General features: G+C 47.8%; 1 protein-coding gene across 2 annotated transcripts in view; it reads right to left on the bottom strand.

Moving 5' to 3' along the window:
- Nucleotides 1-566: 566 nt before the first annotated feature.
- Nucleotides 567-18968, bottom strand: part of Inpp5d (inositol polyphosphate-5-phosphatase D) — a 103815-nt gene continuing 85413 nt past the window's right edge. For both annotated transcript variants that reach the window (XM_031368317.1, XM_031368318.1), the window contains exons 19-27: nt 16211-16300; nt 13755-13868; nt 12309-12391; nt 10870-10957; nt 9849-9998; nt 8741-8837; nt 6745-7020; nt 2839-3433; nt 567-1741 (exon numbers count right to left, since the gene is read on the bottom strand). In XM_031368317.1, coding sequence (XP_031224177.1) covers nt 1739-1741; nt 2839-3433; nt 6745-7020; nt 8741-8837; nt 9849-9998; nt 10870-10957; nt 12309-12391; nt 13755-13868; nt 16211-16300 — 1496 coding nt within the window. In that variant the 3' untranslated portion in view covers nt 567-1738. The remainder of the gene's footprint in view (nt 1742-2838; nt 3434-6744; nt 7021-8740; nt 8838-9848; nt 9999-10869; nt 10958-12308; nt 12392-13754; nt 13869-16210; nt 16301-18968) is intronic.

The following is an 18968-nucleotide window of genomic DNA, read 5'->3' as shown; positions in this document are numbered from 1 at the left end:
TTCACCTAAGTTGAGGTGAGGAGCTGTTCTGGAATATTCTCAGCCTTGAGCCTACCATCAAGTAGTGATGTTGCTCCCTGGAGCTCTGTTTAGAACCTAGGCCTGGGGTCTGTGAGCAGGTGATGGAAGGTGGAAGGAATGGTGATCTGGGCCATGACACTTTGCAAGTGGTGCCAAGTTGTATCTATGCTGGCCTTCTGGCTGGTTAGCCAATCCCTAACCTGTGAACCCACGTCCCAGGGATGGTTTGTATGAGTCTGTTGTCTCTAGAATAATCAGAACTTGTGGGACTGTTGGTCATTGGTCAGCTAGTATCAGAGGACACTTGTGAAAGTTGCGTGGCTACAGGACACTTGGAGTCCCACACAGACATATGCATGAAAGGAGTGATGTCCACCCTTGTCCATGCCCATCTTCAGACTGTCTCCATGGTGAGGATACTATTTTTTTCTGGCCATCAGGAACTCTCAGCTGTATCTCCCTGCCCCAAAGTGCCTCTGCAGTAGTTACAGCACAGGGAAGAATTGTGGCCCTGGGTATCAGGAAGATGCCACACAGTCAGGAAACCCAGTTAGAAAGGCACAATTTATTGGTCACTCAGATTGAGAAACACGGGGGATAAACCTGCTCTCCTGAACAACCTAGGTCTGGTTTCCTACATTAATCCTGATATATCAAAAAGCAAGACAAGAAAAGACATCAGCACCCTAAGCTCCTGGTAACCAAGGACACGGGGTACAGCACAGAGCTTGGGAAGAAGAGGCTGCACTATTTTGAGAGCCTGGGACCAAGGCTCACCTTCCCTGATAGCGAGCTGGAGAGCTCAGCCACTGGGAACTATGGTGGAGATCCCTCCTCAGTACATCAGAAATGTTGCAGGGCAGGGGTGGGGTGGGCTTGACCCAACTCAGGGTAAGATGATAACTGCCCACCTCTAGTGGCACAGGAAGTATTTCTTGGTCCATAGGCTCAGCAGGGGTCTGACGTGGCTGGCTTGGACTGAGGCCAGATCTCTTCACTGGAGAGTTGGAGCTGATCTCTGACTCTAGCAGACTCAAAACCCAATAAAAGCCAAGAGAATCAGGCCTGTGACAACCCCAGCTCAAGCAGCTTGGATCTCTGAAGCTGGACAGGGCTGGGCTCCTTGTGCTATTTAGCCATGCAGACTGTTCAGGTCCCTGCAGTAGAGCCCAGCCAGTTAGCTCTAAGAGATTGCTGGTTTTCTTAATGCTTTGTTTAAACATCTTCAGGACCCATCATTTGGGATTAGTGGGTCTGGGCATAGGGTTCAGATTGACTGGAACCTCAGCTCTGGAGGCCAGCCTGACAAATGTTCATAAAGCACTTAACACAGCACATGGCACCTGACCGTTATTATTATTAATAATATTATTATTTATATCTTCACCCTTGGATGAGCAGCTCAGTTCCTTTCTCTAAAACAGCGACTGGAAGAAGGCCCAGGAATCCAACTTCTGGGGACCCAGGTGCTGCTGTCTGTTGTCCATATGGCGTGTGTTTGCCATCCAGCTTCAGCATCTGTTGCACAGTGTGGCAGCCAGCACACTCCTCGGACCACAGAGATGTGAGTCCCTTTCCTGAAAAAATACACAGTCTCGGACTTGAAGCTAGGCAAGAAGAGCTAGCAGGAGGTCCTCCAAGAGGCATCCTGAGAGAGGCGTAGATCTGCTTTGTGCCGTTCCTCCGGGCTCCCATCACCAGCAGCTCACCAAGGACTTCACTGTAAGACAAGAACAGAAGGGCTATCAGTGACCCTTGCCACCTCCAGGCCACAGTTGACCCCTAGTGCTATAAGTTAGGTCAGGCTAATGTGAAAGAGCCACACTGTCCTAAGGCCTTCTAAGCTAATTCATGCATATGTTATAAGCACAGTACATATGAAATACATACAGTAACAGTGTATGGCATAATCTACTTCTCCCCATAATTCCATACAGCAGACAGCACGGATAGCTTCTTTTTGGTGGTTTAAAGAGGCATAGAGCTGTGCAGTAGAGACTTGGGATTTAAGTCCAACACAGGACTGTGGTATAGCGTTTGCCTAGTGTAAGGTCCCGAGTTTGATCCTCAGCGCTGCAATAAATACACTAACGGAATGGCCAGCAGACTAGCTCTGGGGTCTGTTTCTTATGATGCTGGAGATTCATCCACCTGAGGGCTTCCTGTGTACTCTCCCACTGGGCTACAGCCTTAGCTCTCACTGCTGCTGTGGCCCGTCTGTCTCACCATTTGGCCCAGGCTGACCTTCAGCTCCCAGTCCTCTTGCTCTAGATGTTCAGAGTACTGGGACCGTAGCGGTGTACTATCATGTCCAGCCTCAACTGTGTGTGCGTTTAAGTCATTGTTAGTTTTGCTCTAGAATAAATCTATTCTATAGGAAGGGGATATTCTGCCTGAAATGTCTAAAATACTAGGAATGTTTTAAGTACATATCCTAATTAAGGGTGATAAGACTAAAATATAAATGACTTAGACTCCCTTACTCTACAGGGGTAGGAGTTTGTCAACAGCTTCTCTCTGTTGCTCTCAAGAGTCACTGCCGGTGCCCTGTTGGACCAGTCGGGAACAGGGACAGATGCCAGGTACAAACCCCAGGTGCAAACCTTCTTCACAGAGCACATCCCAGGACACGCGCGCGCGCACGCACACACACACACACACAGACACACACACACACACACACACACACACACACGCACATATACACACAAATGAATGCACACACACATTCATGCCTGCATGCAAACAAATGCACACACACTCATGCACATACACGCACACATGCATATGCACACATATACATACGGCTCAACATACCTGCATGGCAGTCCTGCCAAGCAGCCCCTCTTCCTGGCGGTGCTTGCCATGGTGAGGAAGTTCAGTGTTGTCACGGTAGTCTCTGCCTTTGGAATGTTGCAGCTGCAGGACTGCAGGACTCTTGACTGGCAGGGGTGGCCGTGGAGCTGGGATGGGCGTTGTCTGCTGGCTCATTTCTGACCTGGAAGGCTTGACAGGCCTCTTGACTGGCACTGGGGCTTGGGAACTGGCTGAGGCCTTGGGCTTCCCTTGGCTCTTGTCCCCACTGGGCATTCTGCTCTCAGCAGAAGAGGAACAGGTAAAGGAGCGGACCCGGGGTGTGGGGCCAAGGCCAGGCACAGGGGCCTGTTTGCTTGTCCCCTTGACACTCTCCACCTCTTGGGCTTTGGGGAGCACGATGCTGGGTGATGAGATTCCTGGGTCTGGGCAGGGCGGGGGCTCCTTTCGCAGCATCTTGGGAGACTCTTGCTCTTTCCTGGGCACCAGCTTAGGGAAGGAACTCATGGACCCATACAGTGGGTTCTCAAACATCTCGGGCTTCGTCTGCAGCAGGTCCTCCTGTAGCAGAGCTTCCACCTTTCCCAGATCACCAGGTCTGGAACCACGAGGAAGAGGAGAGGAGAACGGGGAGAAAACATGTTCAGAAGTCAGGACATGGGAAGTAAATGCTTCATGCCTCTGGGTTTCATTTAGGGATGATAAAAATGCTCTGGAACTAAATACAGCAGTGATCATATAGCATGCAGCATAGAAATGCCACCAAATTACTCATTTTCTAGGGGATAATTTTACATGAATTCTGTCTTGAGAATTTTTCTTTTTAAACATCAAGATTCACTATATATCTCCGGCTGATATAGAACTGACAATTCCACCCACCTCTCTGTCTGCTGAGTGCTGGGATTAAAGGCATGTAATACCATGCTGGGCTAAAGGTATAGACCAGGAAGGACTCATGATCCTCCCTGCCTCTGCCTCTTCAGCATATCTTACCTCCATGTGTCGCCTCAAGTGATGACTTTTTAAAATCAGCACATTAAGGAGAAATGAAAAAGCTAGATGTGGTGGCTCACACCTTTAATCCCAGTACTTGTGAGGCAGAGACAGGCAGACCTGTGACACTAGCCTGGTCTACATATTCCCAACACAGCCATATATAATACATAATAGAGAGATCCTGTCTCAGAGGTAGAGGTGCTGTCCTCAGAGGCCTTAATTTTGTTTAAACAAGAACATCCATGAACAAAGGGGCTGGCTATCTCTGGACATTTGGTAGAAGGAGTAACATATAAGAAGCAACTACTTATGCATGAGATGCTGCTATGACAACAAAGCTGCCACGCACTACAAAACAAACCTTGGGCTCAGGGACCAATAGTCACATTATTCCTCTGAGGGGTTTAAAGCCTTTTTTTCTGGAGGGCTCTGGGAGGCACAGTTTCTGTGATAGTTGACTCAGTTGTCAACTTGATGAGATCTAGGATTACCTGGAAGATAGCCTCTGGGGAATTATCTTGATTAGCTAATTAGGTGGGAAGACTTGCCCACTATGGGCGGCATCATTCCTTAGGTTGGAATCCTAGACTGAACGAAAAGGAGAAAGCCATGCACAAGTGTGCAGGTCAGAGGACAGCTCATAGGAGCAATACTCTTCTCCTACATCAGTTTTAGGGACTAAACTCAGATGGTCAGTCTTGGTGGCAAGCAACTTTACCCACTGAGCCAACTCACCAGCCTGCCTTTCACTTTCTGGAAAAACTAGAAGTCACCACATATCCAGAAATGCTGAGACCTTGACACATGCCAAAAGCTATCCCTTGTCTGTGGCCCTCTTGAACCTGTCTGGATCCTCTAAGACCTCTAGTCTGGTTAGGTCTAAGGAAGAGGTGTGTGTGTGAGAGATGTATCCTGATCACAATGTCTCAGATGATGGAGGATGCTGGATAGGAAGTGAAAACACAAGGTCAGGAGCTGAAGAGATGGCTCAGTGATTGGGAGTGCTTGCTCTTCTTCCAGAGGACCCAGGTTCAATTTCCAGCATCTACATAGTGATTCACAACTATATGTAACTGCAGTTCTTGGGAATCCAATATCCTCTTCTGGCTTCTGATCTTCGGGCCTCTAAGAACATTGTGGTGGACAGAAGTAAGCAAAACACACCCCCTTGTGTGTGTGTGTGTGTGTGTGTGTGTTTAATTAAGAGAAACCTTAAAGGCTTAGCACCTGACTATCCACTCAGCTACAGAGATGGAGAGGCCAGAGGATGGAGCCAATGGGATGGAAGCTAGAAAGTGCCCCTCCAGCAGTGTCCAGAGTGCTCCTGCTATCCTTAGTGGGAGGTTAGGAAAAACAGATTAAACTCACCAGTTTTAGTCAAAAAAAAAAAAAAAAAAAAAAAAAAGAGTTTGAGTACAGGTAACAGGAAACCAAACCCTTATCCAGGGGACAGAGTCAGTTCTCGTACAGAGGACTATGGACGCAGGTCAGGGCCTGAGCAGATTCTCCTTTCTCAGCACACAGTCTTGCTTGCCCTCATATGGCAGTGGTCCAAGCTTACTAGGATTGAAGTGTTTTCCAGGAGATGGGACTTTTAAATGCTAAAGTTGGGGTAGCCTCGGGCAACTGAGGGATGGGTGGCCATTGCTACCTAGTCCTGTAGAGCCCTCCCTGATAGAGGTCTACCCCTGTGCTGTCACCTGGGGCTGGAGGGAACATGTTCCCATCAAGCTCTCTGTTCACCGTGTGAAGCACAAAGTGACTTCGATTCTGGGAACCTCTGAGGATTACTGCATCAACTCCTATTTTCTTTGTGGCTGTTTCTAGCTTTACTTCATGGGGACTCAAAAGAGATTGCCATTGTCAACAAGTACCTCAGTACCTACTTGATGGATACCGTGATCTCCATTCCCAGGGATGGATACCAGGGCTATTTCTCCCTTGCTCCTCGGAAGTAGACTTAGATCTGGCTAAGGGACCTACCTTCCTACCTTTCAGCTAGTTCAGCTAACAGCTAAGGCACAGGACTATCAGTGCCTCTCCACAGGAATCCCCAGGCAGGCCTGGTTTAGGCATTGACTTGGAGGGTCTGGGAGAGAACCACACTGTGGGTGATGCCCCAGCATGGGTTCCTGATTACTATGAGCTGGCTTTGCTAAGGAACTGAAGTTCTGAAGAGGGAAGAAAAGAAAGAGCACTCAGAAAATAAGCTGAATATGAGAGTCTGTGTCACCACAAAGTGCTGAAGGCAGCTGGGGAGGAGATGCATCTGTGTCACTGTTGACTAGTTCTAGACGTCACTAGGTCTAGATGGCCATCTGTCATCCTGTAGGAATGGGATTCCCATCTAGTGTTTCCCATATCTGCTTAGGGACTTTATCTCTGGGCTCTGTGGCCCTTGCTCCTAAACCTGCTCTGGCCAGTTCCCTCTGCAGGATGACAGCTCTGCCTTTGTTTGGGTTCCTAATCCCAATGTATGTTTCCAATGGCCACTAGCAGGAGGATCCAGACAGTTATATATGAGAACATGTATGCTTGTCTTTAAGGAAAGAGAGATTTGTGGTAGATGATGGTGTCTATTCAGAAATCCTCACCTCCTTTCCACTGAGACCTCCAGGGAGGGAGGATGGCATAGAATGTTATTGGCTTGAGAAATGTCTTTGTCAGTAAATGCAGTTTTTATAAGAAGATGCCTTTCTTGGCAACTCCCAACCCAATCTCCTTTGAAATAAAGTTGCACCAACTGTTTTAGACAGGCAGAAGCCAAAGTAGTGGGCAGACCCTACTACAACTCTGCCGTCTCAGGCCGTCATCCTTGGGAGCCCCCAAGGGATGCTTTTGAGCAGAAACTCACACACACACACACACACACACACACACACACACACACACATTTCAGAGGACACTCACCTTGCCTCTTGCACCCTGGCGCAGGGACCTCGGTTGGCTGTAGAGGATGAAAACTTCTTTGGCGACAGAGGTGGTTGGGAGGGAGGGGTTGGAGGACCCTCTCCCCGACCGGGCCCCAGGGAGGAATCTTTGGGTAGCTGGTCATAACTCCAGGCTGTGAGTTGCTGGTCTGGGGACAGGGTTGATTTCCCATGCAGGGGCTGTCCAAAAGGCCCCATACCAATGTAGTTTGGATTGATGATCTCATTGAGGCTGGAGACTCCACATGCAGGGACCCTGTAGGAAGATGTGGAGGTACACCTGAAGCCATCTTCCCTTCTTGGTTGGCACCAGCCTGAGGAAAATGTTCCTCGGCTTCTCAGCCTCTTAGTACCTTTATTTCTGGGGTACAACAATTCATTTACTCATTCTGGTACGTACGTAATATTGGCAAAGAGACACAAGAGATCAAGTTGAGACAGGCAGGAGAGTGGAGACCCACTAGGCAGAACATGGCTGGAGAAGATCAGCTCAAGGCTGTCTTGTGAATTGAACTTATATGAAATGCAGAAGAGCGAAAAAGAAAGGAGGATGCTGTGGAAAGGGGCCAAGGTCCTGCGGTCAGGGGTAGAGACTGGCCTGCTGTAAGGTTCACTGAAGATAAGTTAGCACATGGAGAGAGCAGAATGAGAAGCTGGCGGGCCCAGGGCTGTGGGAGGTGTGCTCAAGAGTACATTTCCCCAGGCAGGGTGGACAGTCACGTGGGACATGTTGGTTTGCACATTCTGTGTGAGGCATCAGAACAGCGAGTGAGTGTGCAGTCACAGAGGTTGAGGTTAGAGGTGCTAAGAAGGACAGGCGAGGCAATCTTTGTAGTCACACACCAAACCTTGCTCCACACTGGGCTCCATCTCAGAAGGACTAACAAGACCGCATCAGGAAACAGAGGTGATTCTGATATCAGGAATCAACATAGACTGGAATGCCCAGGTTACTCTCAAATCAGTCTTTCCTGTTAGTCACGATGCTAGTCTTTCTGTGTTTTGTTTTATTTTGTTTCTTGAGACAGGGTCTCATTATGTAGCTCTGACTGTCCTGGAATTCACTGTGTAGAAAACGCTGGCCTTGAACTCACAAGAAGATCAGCCTGTCTCTACCTCCTGAGTTCTGGAATTAGAGGCATGTCCCATTACACTCCTCTGTGCTCTTGCCCTCTTGGCACAATCTAGAATCACCAGGGAAGAGAGTTGTTATGAAATATTAACTAGATAAGTTTGGCTTGTGGGTATGTCTATAGAGACTGGTCTTCATTGTTAATTAATGTAGGAAGACTCAGTCCACCGTGGGTGGCACCATTTCCTAGGCTGGGCCTTGAACTGTGTACGAGTGAAGAAAGCTAACTGAGAGCAAGCAAGGACGCATGGGTTTATCCTCTCTGCTCTTGACTGTCAGTGGGATACTTTAGGTTCCTGCCCTGACTTCTCCACAACAATAGACTACAATGTGGGCTTGAAAGTCAAGCAATCCCTTTCCTCCCTATGCTACCTTTTCATCAGGGCATTTGCCACAGCCACAGAAATGAAACTTGGAAGTCAAGAATGGTGACTTTTGACCACTTGTGTTCCTGGCCTCCCTGGACACAGAAGAAGCAACTTTTGCCCTGGAATTATTCAGTCATCTATAACTCCTTCTTCCTGGACTGCTCATCCTTCCACTAGCTGGTGGTAAGTCTGTAGGTCATGGACTATACTGTATTTACATTGGTTTCTTCCTGATAGGTGTCCATTAAAAGCTGGTTGAGCTGAATTCTTCCTACATGGAAACGTTCTCCAAGGCTTTGATCTCCCAGAGATGAGGATTTGAACTTAGGATATGAAACTGAGGTTGGGGAGTGGCTCCTCTGGACGACAGCATTTCTTCTCTGACCTTGGCTTTCCTGTGTCCCAATTTACCCTCTCCTGGACTCTGGCTCACACAGCCTAGCTAGTTTTAATAAGTCTTAGCAAGTTTCATCTACCTGCCAGCAGGCTCCCACTGCCTCATGGGATCGTGGCCAGTGAGATTCTTCAAGCACTTCATTCCACTGGACTCATCCCGCTCTGTCTTCACAAAGTCTAGAAGAGAACGTTCAGAAAAAAAAAAAAAAATGTGAGAACCCAGCCACTACGTGGGTTAGAAATGGCAAAGTGGTATCTATTTGCAGGCCAAAGCTGGACAGTCAATAGTGGCTACTGGGAGAGGTACTTCAAGCAAGATTTTCAGGTTTCAAAATCCTTATGCTCAGTGATTGTTTAATGATGCCTGCCACGGGTCCTGAAGGAGAACAGATACTTACGAGCTAGTTGTTATTTCATGAAATATTTCTAACTTGTTAGCTCAGCCAGGGACAAAAACCAACATTTCTTGTCAGATAAGAACAAACTTAGAACAACCATTAGGTCACCTGTAAGAGAACTTTCCATGCAGAGCTAATTTGTTTATGGAGGGGCCTCTATAAGCCAGCTTAAAGGGACCCCCAGCTTTATTTCTGAATCTGGCGTGTGGTTGCTAGGTGATGACCCACTATCTCTTCAACCCACTGTCCTGCTAGAGAGAAGTTCTCTCATGGGGCACAGGAGAGTCACATACACAGAAGCAGTGGCCCTTGGTGCACTAGAGCCTTCCCTGGCACGAGAAGCCAGCCCCCTACGGCCCATCTTGTGAGTTCCTACGCTTGCTATTGTCATGACAGGGAAGCAAGCACTGTGTCTACCAACTCCTGCTTGGCCCTGGGTGAACTTGGCGTGGCCTGAGTTTGCAACCTTTAGCCAGCCATCTAGCCTCGGGTTCTCCATCTGCCAAGTAGAGATAATCATACTTGGCTCACAGAGCACTTGTGAGAGACAAATGACTTGTTCTCTTCTCATCAAAGACATTGTCTCACTATGTCACCCAGGCTAGCCTTGAACTCATGATCTTGCCTCAGCCTCCTGAGTGCCAGGATTACAATTGGGCATCACTGTGCTACCCAAGAGACTTTCCAGCCGTGCTCTATTCTACTCATAGATACTTGATAGCTTTGCTGAAAGAAAGGATATATCCTTAGTGCAATGGCCTCTGGGAATGCCGGGAGGGGGCTGGCCTACCGTAGAGCTTCTCTCTCATCTTGCCCTGGGAGGTCTGCAGCTTAATCTCTCCCCTGAAGTGGCCGGTCATCTCCCCATGGTGGGTGAGAGGTGTGTAGATGGGAAGCTGAGTCTCTGTGGTCTCCAGACGAAGGGCAATGCAGCCTTCACCTGGCGAGAGGAGAGACATCAAACATGAAAATCTTGGCCTTAGACAGATATAGGGCACGCTTAGAGATATGGCTGTACCACTGGGAGACAGTTCTTTGCCGCAAGTGGCCAGGCAGGGATTACCAACAAACCCTTTCGATCGATGCCTTAGCAATTTGGAGCAAATGCCTGAAGAAGCCTCATAGGAAAAAGAACTCTATACAGATCAATGCTGGGAGAAAAAATTAAATCCTTGAAAATCCACCTGGGAAATGGGTATCAAATGTTAATCTGACTGCTATAGGGAAAGCTCACTTTCCAAGGTTCGAAACAGTACAAGAAATAAACAAAATCAGATTAGCAGGTAAGAGTGTAAGTCAGTTTAAAACTTCTATACAAAGAAAAGTCTGAAAGAAAAAGGAGACAGACTGGAGAGCTGGCCTGGCAGCAGGAAGGGGCTAATGTTCTGTACCTGGGTCTGAGGGTCTGGTTGGGGACAAACGAGAGGCACAGTGGCACAGGCACAGACTCAGGCTCAAGTCATAGCTCAGCTGAGGACTACCTGTGTAACCTGGCGGAGTCAGTCACTTGACCTCTGTGAACCTCAGTTTACCTATTTACTCACAGGGGAACAGAACCTGTCTCTTAAGGCCAAGATTAAATTACATAGTACCCGCAGCTCGCTCAGCAAGGCTAAGCTAAGTGGGTGGCTGCTGGCAGAAGCAGGGATGGTAACCCACTAGGAAAAGTCCCTCTGGGACAGAGGAAGAGGCAGCATCAGGGCATGATGGGCAGTGGCAGACAAGCTTTCTTGAAAGGCTAAGCCACCATCACCCTCACTTCAGAGGTTGAGGCTCATGGGCAGGTAAGGTCCCTGGCCTGGGATGCTCACCGTAGGATTCGTCACTGTCAGAGGATTTAATGCTGATCAGGATGTGCTGGTCCAGTAAGTACTCAGGGTCAGAGATAATGGGCTTTAGCTGCAGAGGAGACACTGGATTAGAGTCCACAGGTGAGGGCAGGTAAGGACAGGTAAATGAGGGTCATCAGTCTTGGTGTTTGAATACATCAGAAGAGCAAGAGAGAGGCTTAGTGGCTAAGAGCACTGGCTGCTCTCCTAGAGGTCCTGAGTTCAATTCCGAGCAACCATATCACTGTGGCTCACGACCATCTGTAATGCAATCTAATGCCCTCTTCTGGCATCCAGATGTACATGCAGATAGAGCACTCATATACATAAAATAAATAAATAAAGCTTACAAATCAATACATAGCAAAATGGAACTGAATATGTTCTTTTAAGCAAACTCAGGTCTTGGCTCTCTATGCCCAAGAGAGCAGGTGCACCCCATTGCTCAGCCAAGTGAGGAATAGTTTTCTTCCCTGCCCACCCCCATCTCCTAAACTAGGTTGAACTTTTAGGTCCCTGGTCCATTGCTTCCATTTTTTCCTTCCCTTCTTTGCATATCGCAGAGGCCAAGGGAAGGCCCAGCAGCTAGGTCTGAAATGAGACCCGCAGTGCCATCCTTCTCCTTCTACCTCTCCAAGGACTAAGGCTGCATTAAAGGAGACACCCTAGGCCTGCTCTCCTGGGGAAACGTGTCTCCTCACCGAAGGCCTTCAGGGCTTGAAATATCCTGTGGTTTGCTAGAGGTGGGGCTTGATGAGTGACAGACTCTTGAATGTCAGCATTGCCCTCAACTTCCTGCTGCTAAAAAGTGTTCAGGGACATCAGGGACATAGCTCAATGCTTGCTTAGCGCTTGCAGAGGCTTCGATTCAGTCTTAACCACTGCGAGCACTAAGTAGGTAATAACCGAAGGGGAGTGGGCACAGCAGGGCTGAAAACCACTTAGGAATATCGAGGTCATCAATCCATGGTGAAAAGCACAAAGCGCGCCCTAAGTCCCTTGAAATAATGTCTAAGCTGGTCTCTTTGGCCTTGGTCTGGGATGGCTACAGTCTGGATGGACCTGCTGCAACTGCACCCTGGGCGGACCAGCTTCAGCTGCACAGTAGCCTGCATTGCTGAAGCTGTACTCTGGACAGACCTGCTGCAGCTGCCCTCTAGCCTGCACTGCTGCAGCTGCCCTCTAGCCTGCATTGCTGCTGCTGCATACTTGCCTGCACTGCAGCAGCTGTACACTAGCCTGCATTGCTGCAGCAGCTGCATACTTGCCTGCACTGCAGGAGCTGCACACTAGCCTGCATTGCTGAAGCTGTACTCTGGACAGACCTGCTGCAGCCGCCCTCTAGCCTGCACTGCAGCAGCTGCACACTAGCCTGCATTGCTGCAGCTCTCTGCCCCAGGCGCATTCTCTTTCTGTATTACCTTGGGAAGAGTCTCTCCAAACCGCACCACCAACTCTCCTTCACTTCCCTCTTCATTTTCTCCTTCCTGACTCTTGACAAAACCTGTTAGAGAATAAGAAACTGGGTTTGCAGACCACAGAGTGAGAACCAGACAAGAAGGACTCCAAGGGTCGTCTTCCTCGACCACGGAGGACTGTCTTTCTCTTCTCATGTCTCTGAGGCCTCCGAACCATTTAGGAGTCAGGCTTTCTGGGGATTCTGTTTTTGTTTGAAGGATGGTCATTTGCCAACACAGTCTAATTATATTTAGGAAAAAATCAAAGAGATTTCCCCCTCCTTTTTGATTCTTCTTTGCAGCATCCCAGGCAACAAAGAAGTCATCACTCCTCAGGCAGGGAGATTGGGAAGCATGACAGCTCGTCCCACTTCCCACGCCACTCAAGATAGCAGCCTTTTGAAATTCTAATTTAAGCCTCCTAATATGCTGTTTCCATAGAAATCTATGCAAATGTCTCGATAGTTTATTAAAAACACCCGCACAAAGCCCCTCATCCCTGTTAGGAGTGCTTTGGCCCTGGCTGCTGAGCTGGGGCTTCAGGATGTTGCGGTGAAGGTGGCATATTCCCAGGAAGGGCTGGGATGCATTGAAGGAAGGTGCAGAAAGGTGTGAGGGGGCAGGATCGTGGCTGGTAGCTCTCCTGGGCTCTATAAGCAGACAGTCGTTCCTCTGTTTGCAGGGTCGGTTCCTCCCCTTCCCCCATCACTCTTCAAACCATCTCAGGGAGACTTAGAAAGCATATAATTCTCTTGGATGGGAGTCTCAGACAGTATGCCTGGAGATGTTATATAGAAAGGATCCTTCATGAGCATCGTGGGTGTTCAACGTTTTGCCACCAGAAATGGACTGTCCATCTCTACCTTGCTCCCAGTCACAGTGAGCCCTACAACACAAGAGCCACAATACGGAAAGGGCAAGGGAAGGTCAGGGCAACGGCAAGCAGGCAGTAGCAGCTGTTTCGACCCAGGTAGATCTGCAGCATCCTGGAGCTTTGCCCAGGGCTCTTGCTGAGTAAGAACTCAGTTTGGTGGAAACTCAAATGGGTAAGAGTCTTCCTAGAGAACGTTGACAGACAAGTCGGGAACAGAGGGGACAAAGGGGGCAGAGGGACACCAGTGGCTGCCTCTATCTCTAGGGCTGAGGCAGTAGAAGAACAGACCTCAGGGGTGGGGAAAGGGCCTCATAGCCACTAAGTAGCCCCATAGGTACCCCACCTTTAGCTGAACCCACTGAAGTCCATCCATGTATTCTTATCAGAGAGAGAGAGAGAGAGAGAGAGAGAGAGAGAGAGAGAGACAAAGACACAGAGACAGAGACACACAGAGAGAACTGGGTGAGGGACCAACCACTAATGGAAAGGAACTTATGTGAAAGAATCCCCCAAAGTGTAGTTCACAAGGCACTTACTCTCTAAGCAGCTTGAGTGGAACTCCAAGTAGAACTTAGTCTGGGACTTGGTCTTCAGTGTAGCATAGCATGCAAGAAACTCAATCTGCCCTTGGCTGTCCACAGTGCCAGGACCTAGAACATGGGAGACTAGGATTTATCTCTATACAATACCTGAAGATGGAGGTTCCAGCTTCTCTCTGGGTTTTTCTTCTCTGTGTGCATTCACTATGCCAGGCTCCCTCTCTGGACCCACAGATGGGAAATGTCCAGGCTGGAAGGAGAGATTTGTCTTAAAGGAAAGCTTCATGACTCAGCACCCAAGCTCAGTATCTCTGTTGATGGCCACAGGTTCTCTGATCTGTCACAGGCTGGCCATATAGGGTGCAGGTCAGAAAGAGAAAAGACAGCAAGGACCCAAGATCTGGCTATGATCTCAGTTTTGCCAACAATCTGTGTGGCCTCAGGCAACCCCTCAACCTCACTCTAGTCTTACAACTAATTAATTCTCTCTCTGCTCGTCTCTGTCTCTTTCCCTGTCTGTCTATCTGTCTGTCTGCCTGTCTGTCTGTCTCTGTCTGTCTCTCTCTCCTCTCTTCCCCTTCACCCTTCCCCTCTTTCCCTCTTTCCCTCTTTTTGCTATATAGTCCAGGCTTGCCTATGGACTATGTAGCCAAGGCTGGCCTCAAACTTGTGATCCTCCTACATCAAATTCTCAAGCTCCCAATTGCTAGGATTAAAGGCATGAGCTAACACACCCAGATTTCCCCACTAATTGTGGCACAGACTTCATACCGAGACTTCGAGGCTCAACACCCAAATCTGCTAGGGAGACCTGCTCTTCCTCAGGCAGTTATGACCGGCCCCTAATCTGGAATCTGTATCTCATTGGCCTTCAGCTAACATGGTTAATAACTATGCTAATTTACATGATATTTATTTTATTTATTACAAGGCATCTGTTTTTTTATCTCATTGTTTTTGTTTTATAGAACAGGGTTTTGTTTTGTTTGTGTTATATGTATCCCAACCAGATCTCAAACTCTATGTAGTTAAGTCAGACTCAAACTGAACTTCTGAGCCTGCTGCCTCTGCCTCCTAAGTGCTAGGACTGAAGGTGTGCACCACTACACGGGTGGATCTTGAACTGGTTCTAAGCAAGTGTTCTAGCTTTCCATATAAATTCTAAGCCATTTGAGAGTCACCTCCACTGTGCCTTTCAGCCTTCTTTCTCTCCTAAACCCCACATCACCTTGGCCAGACTCTGCTTAGACAAATGTTCCATCAAAGCTCAACACTGGTGACCGATATTTTCAGACATCTGTTATGTGCTGAGTCCCAGCAGGAGAAAGCCAAGCCTGAAAAAGGGGGAGGTGATGGAGACTATTCTTCCAAAGAACTCAGAGAAGGGGGAGGGATGGGTGCCAGCAGGAAGGAGTGGAGCCTAAAGGCTCCAAAGGTGGCCAGATGTAAGAAGGAGACAGGACAGGTGTGAAGGCTTGGGCGGAGAAGGGAGGTCACATCAGATCCATAGATATTTGACCTAGTGGAAGGAAAGACAGTGGTCTATCTTCATGTACATTCCTCAGCACAGAGACCACAGAGTGAGACAGGTTGTTCTCTGCCTGTATTTGGGTTCTCCACACCCAGCATCCCTAAATCAGTTATCTGCTGCACAGAAGTAAGGAGTGGGTAGAGCAGACGACAGCTTGGCTTCCTGGTCGCCTAAGACAGGACCGGATGGACTTGTTAACAGGCACACCCAGCCTTTGCTGCAGAAAGGGTAGCTTAGCAGCCAGGACTGGGCTGGGTAATTTGCAACCATACCTGAGGCTCTAAGCATGAGTTTATCCCAGTTTCCCTTCCCTCTCCTTCATCCACATTCCACCGATGTAGCTTTCACCACCTCAACCTACTATGTGCCCACACTAACACTGGATTAATATTTTCTTTAATTAGAGTCTGTTTTTAAACTTAGATGGAATTAAATAAAACGTGCCACAATTGAGGGGATCTTGAAGTACCTGCTTATCCCGAAGAGACATACTTAAAACACACACACTATCTACCTATCTATCTATCTATCTGTCTATCTATCTATCTATCTATCTACCTATCATCTACACACACACACACACACACACACACACACACACATATACATACATATACATACATATATCATGAATAAACATTCATCCATGTCTCCCAGCCCATACCTTGGTAAACACTAATAACACTGATTTATGACCTCCCCCTTTTAACTACACCAAAATGGGTTCAGAAGAAGGTTCTCTGGATTGAGATTGTGATGTGGCCTGAACATGAAGAGATCAGGTAGGGCAGACGTGGGCCCATGGGAAGGAAAGGATGGACTTTCCTAACACAGACAATTGGTAGCTGCAACCAGAGGATAAATGCCCTAGGCTCCTGGTCTTTGAGGAAAACAAGGAAAGCTGATGCCGCCCATTGCTTACCATTCTTGGAGACAAATTGTGATGTGACTCCTGCTTCAAACGTGGCAAAGACAGGGCTGTGGTCACTTGTCATGATATCACTGGTACTGCCTGCAAGGGAGAGAAGGCTTTTCTAAGCAAGGATAGTGGAGACCTTTTGACCAAGGTATGGATGGCAAACTCACAGCAGGGACAAGCTGGGACCCAGGCTAGGGATCCTAAGTCCAGGAAGCAAAGGTGCCTGAATTTGCCTCCTGGGCATCGCCATCACCCTTGCTCACCCTCAGATCTGATCAAATACCTCAGTGTGTCTAGTTGACACCAAAGAGAAGAAATGAGCTGTCCAGATACAGTCCAGCCCAGAGGACTGTGAGCAAAGGACTCAGTGTTTTACGAACTAGGATTTAGGGCTTCGGTTATGCAGCGACAGGTAGCTGATACACCTGATTATGTAACAGTTGGAAGAAAACTCAGGGCCCCTTTTCTTCATTCTAGATATGAATTCTCTTTTCTTTCCCCAACTTCTTGGCCTCCTCTATGTCCAATTCCTTAAAATCTTCTACTTTGTTCTCTTCACATGATGTCGACCCTCCTCAATCTTAGTTGTCACTTCTTGATCCATCTTGTTCACCTTTCTTTTGTTTTTTGTTTTTGTTTTTGTTTTTTGTTTTTTTTCTTTTCTTCATCTTGTTCCCCTTTCTTAAAACCTGCACTATTGAACAGTTCTGAAGGCCAAGGCTGGTATCTAAGGAGATAGTGGCAATTCTATGAACCCTCAGCAGAGGCAGCTGACTGATGGAGATAGTTGGCAGGATCTTCTGAGACGGAAATTGAGAGGGCCCTCAGGGCTGCAGGATTTGGGGAGTAGGTATCTATATGACTGACTCTGTGTAGTGCTAGAAAGAGGGTCCCAGAGCTGGAGAGATCAGGCGTTGGTGGGGGCAGACAAGCAGGAAACACTGAGGGAGGAGTCCCGGTAAAGGATGGGAAATGGGTTCTTTTGTTTGCTTGGTTTGGGAAGTACTAGAGATGGAAGCCAGGACCTTATGCATAGCAGGAAAATACTCTACCCCTGAGCAATATATAGCTCCTGCCCTATTTCCAGGTTCTGAAGGCAGAACAGTCCCTTGGCCAAGGCTGTGAGCATAAGAGATGCTTCTGTGCTGCACATCTACAGATGCTATATGAAGTTTATCCAGTGAGGTCACTTCTGGGAGACAGAGCTCAAGAGCAGGGGAAGGGGGTTGTAATACATGTGCTAAACCATCCCAGGGCATCAGCAGACACACACAGATGAAGGGCACAGAAGCCACCTTCGTCTGTGGGATCAGAGTTAAATGGTCTCCAGAGAGGGTGGGGACCATAGGTAGATGCTAGTCAGTGGCAAGATTCTCCCAACCTGTTTCCCTCCTCTTAGGGATGGGTAGGTATGAGGGCTCAGGTGGACAGGTCTGGGTCATGAACTGCCTATCAGAGGTCTCTGGCTTATGAATTGCTCATTTGTGGTTTGTTGTGTTGTGGGACGAGGGTTGAGTGTCATTGCCTGGAATTTGTGACTTGTTTTTTTAAGATCTCTTTTTGTCTTTTAAAGTGTGTGTGTGTGTGTGTACGTAGATGCTCCTGGTGGCTAGAAGAGGTAGTTGGATCCTTTGGAGCTCAAGTTCTAGGCAGTTGTGAACCACTCAGTGAGTGTGCTGGGAATCAAACTCTGGGTCCTCTTAACAGCTGAGCCATGTCTCCAGCCCCACAGTGAAATATTCTTAGACTTCTCCAAATCTACATGGGCATACTTAATGACATGTATTAGGCTGAACCATGTGAATACCTGGTAGTTGCTTATTTTATACCTGATAAAATATCACTTTCATATGGCTCGAACTCAGGCTGGTTCTCTTCGAAGGAAGAGTACTAGAAGGTTCTATTTATGATATTGGGGCAGGGGGAATATTCAACAACCTTACCCATCTGTGAACCCTGAAAGCAACAGTAACAACTGGCCTGACAAGATAGGCCTACTAGTGGAATGGTGGCCCAATTATCATGGGGTTAAGCAGCTGCTTTCTGATTGGATCCAAAGCCCACCTCACGAGATAGAACTCATGTCCGCCACTATTAATTGGGCCACAAACTCATGACTGGCTGGGCCACAGGCTTTAGGGGAGAACCTATTACTATTAGTTTGCTAAAGTAATATAGTAGTGTAATGTCATTTAAGTCATCTTTATACTCATAGATTAGCACATCTCTTAGGCCTCATCGGGGAAGCTTCATTTTGCAGTAAATGGCGATTAAGAGACCCACAACTAGTCAACACACAGAGAAAAGGGTTATAGAGTGCTCAGCTTTAAAGGGATATATATATATATATATATATATATATATATATATATATATATATATATCACACCCTCTTCCTCCAAAGCTCAGGGTTCATTACAGAAGAAGCAGTTAGAAAGACTGGTAAGAGCCAGAGGTAGCAGATATATGCAGTGAGACAACTGTTAAATAGGAGAGCAAACCAAAATAGCTATGCTGCATGTACAAGACCTCGACAAGATCAAGCCAACCCGAATCTCAGCACCGAGGGGAGAGGGGCTCATCAAGTCCCATCTCTAATGAAGGAGCTACTGGCTTATTGATGGCTACTAGGCAAAGGACAGGATTTTCTTCAGGGATTTGGTTCCTAAGAGGTTATCTAAGTTCTATTAGATACTGCTGTACCCACACTTATACAGACAGCACTAAGTGAACTGAGTTCGGGGTTGGGAGGGAGGGAGGG

This window comes from Mastomys coucha, unplaced genomic scaffold, assembly GCF_008632895.1.
Source record: "Mastomys coucha isolate ucsf_1 unplaced genomic scaffold, UCSF_Mcou_1 pScaffold14, whole genome shotgun sequence".
NCBI classification, from domain to species: domain Eukaryota; kingdom Metazoa; phylum Chordata; class Mammalia; order Rodentia; family Muridae; genus Mastomys; species Mastomys coucha.
The sequence above is the reverse complement of the archived record's forward strand: the minus strand, read 5'-3'. Positions and strand labels throughout refer to the sequence as shown.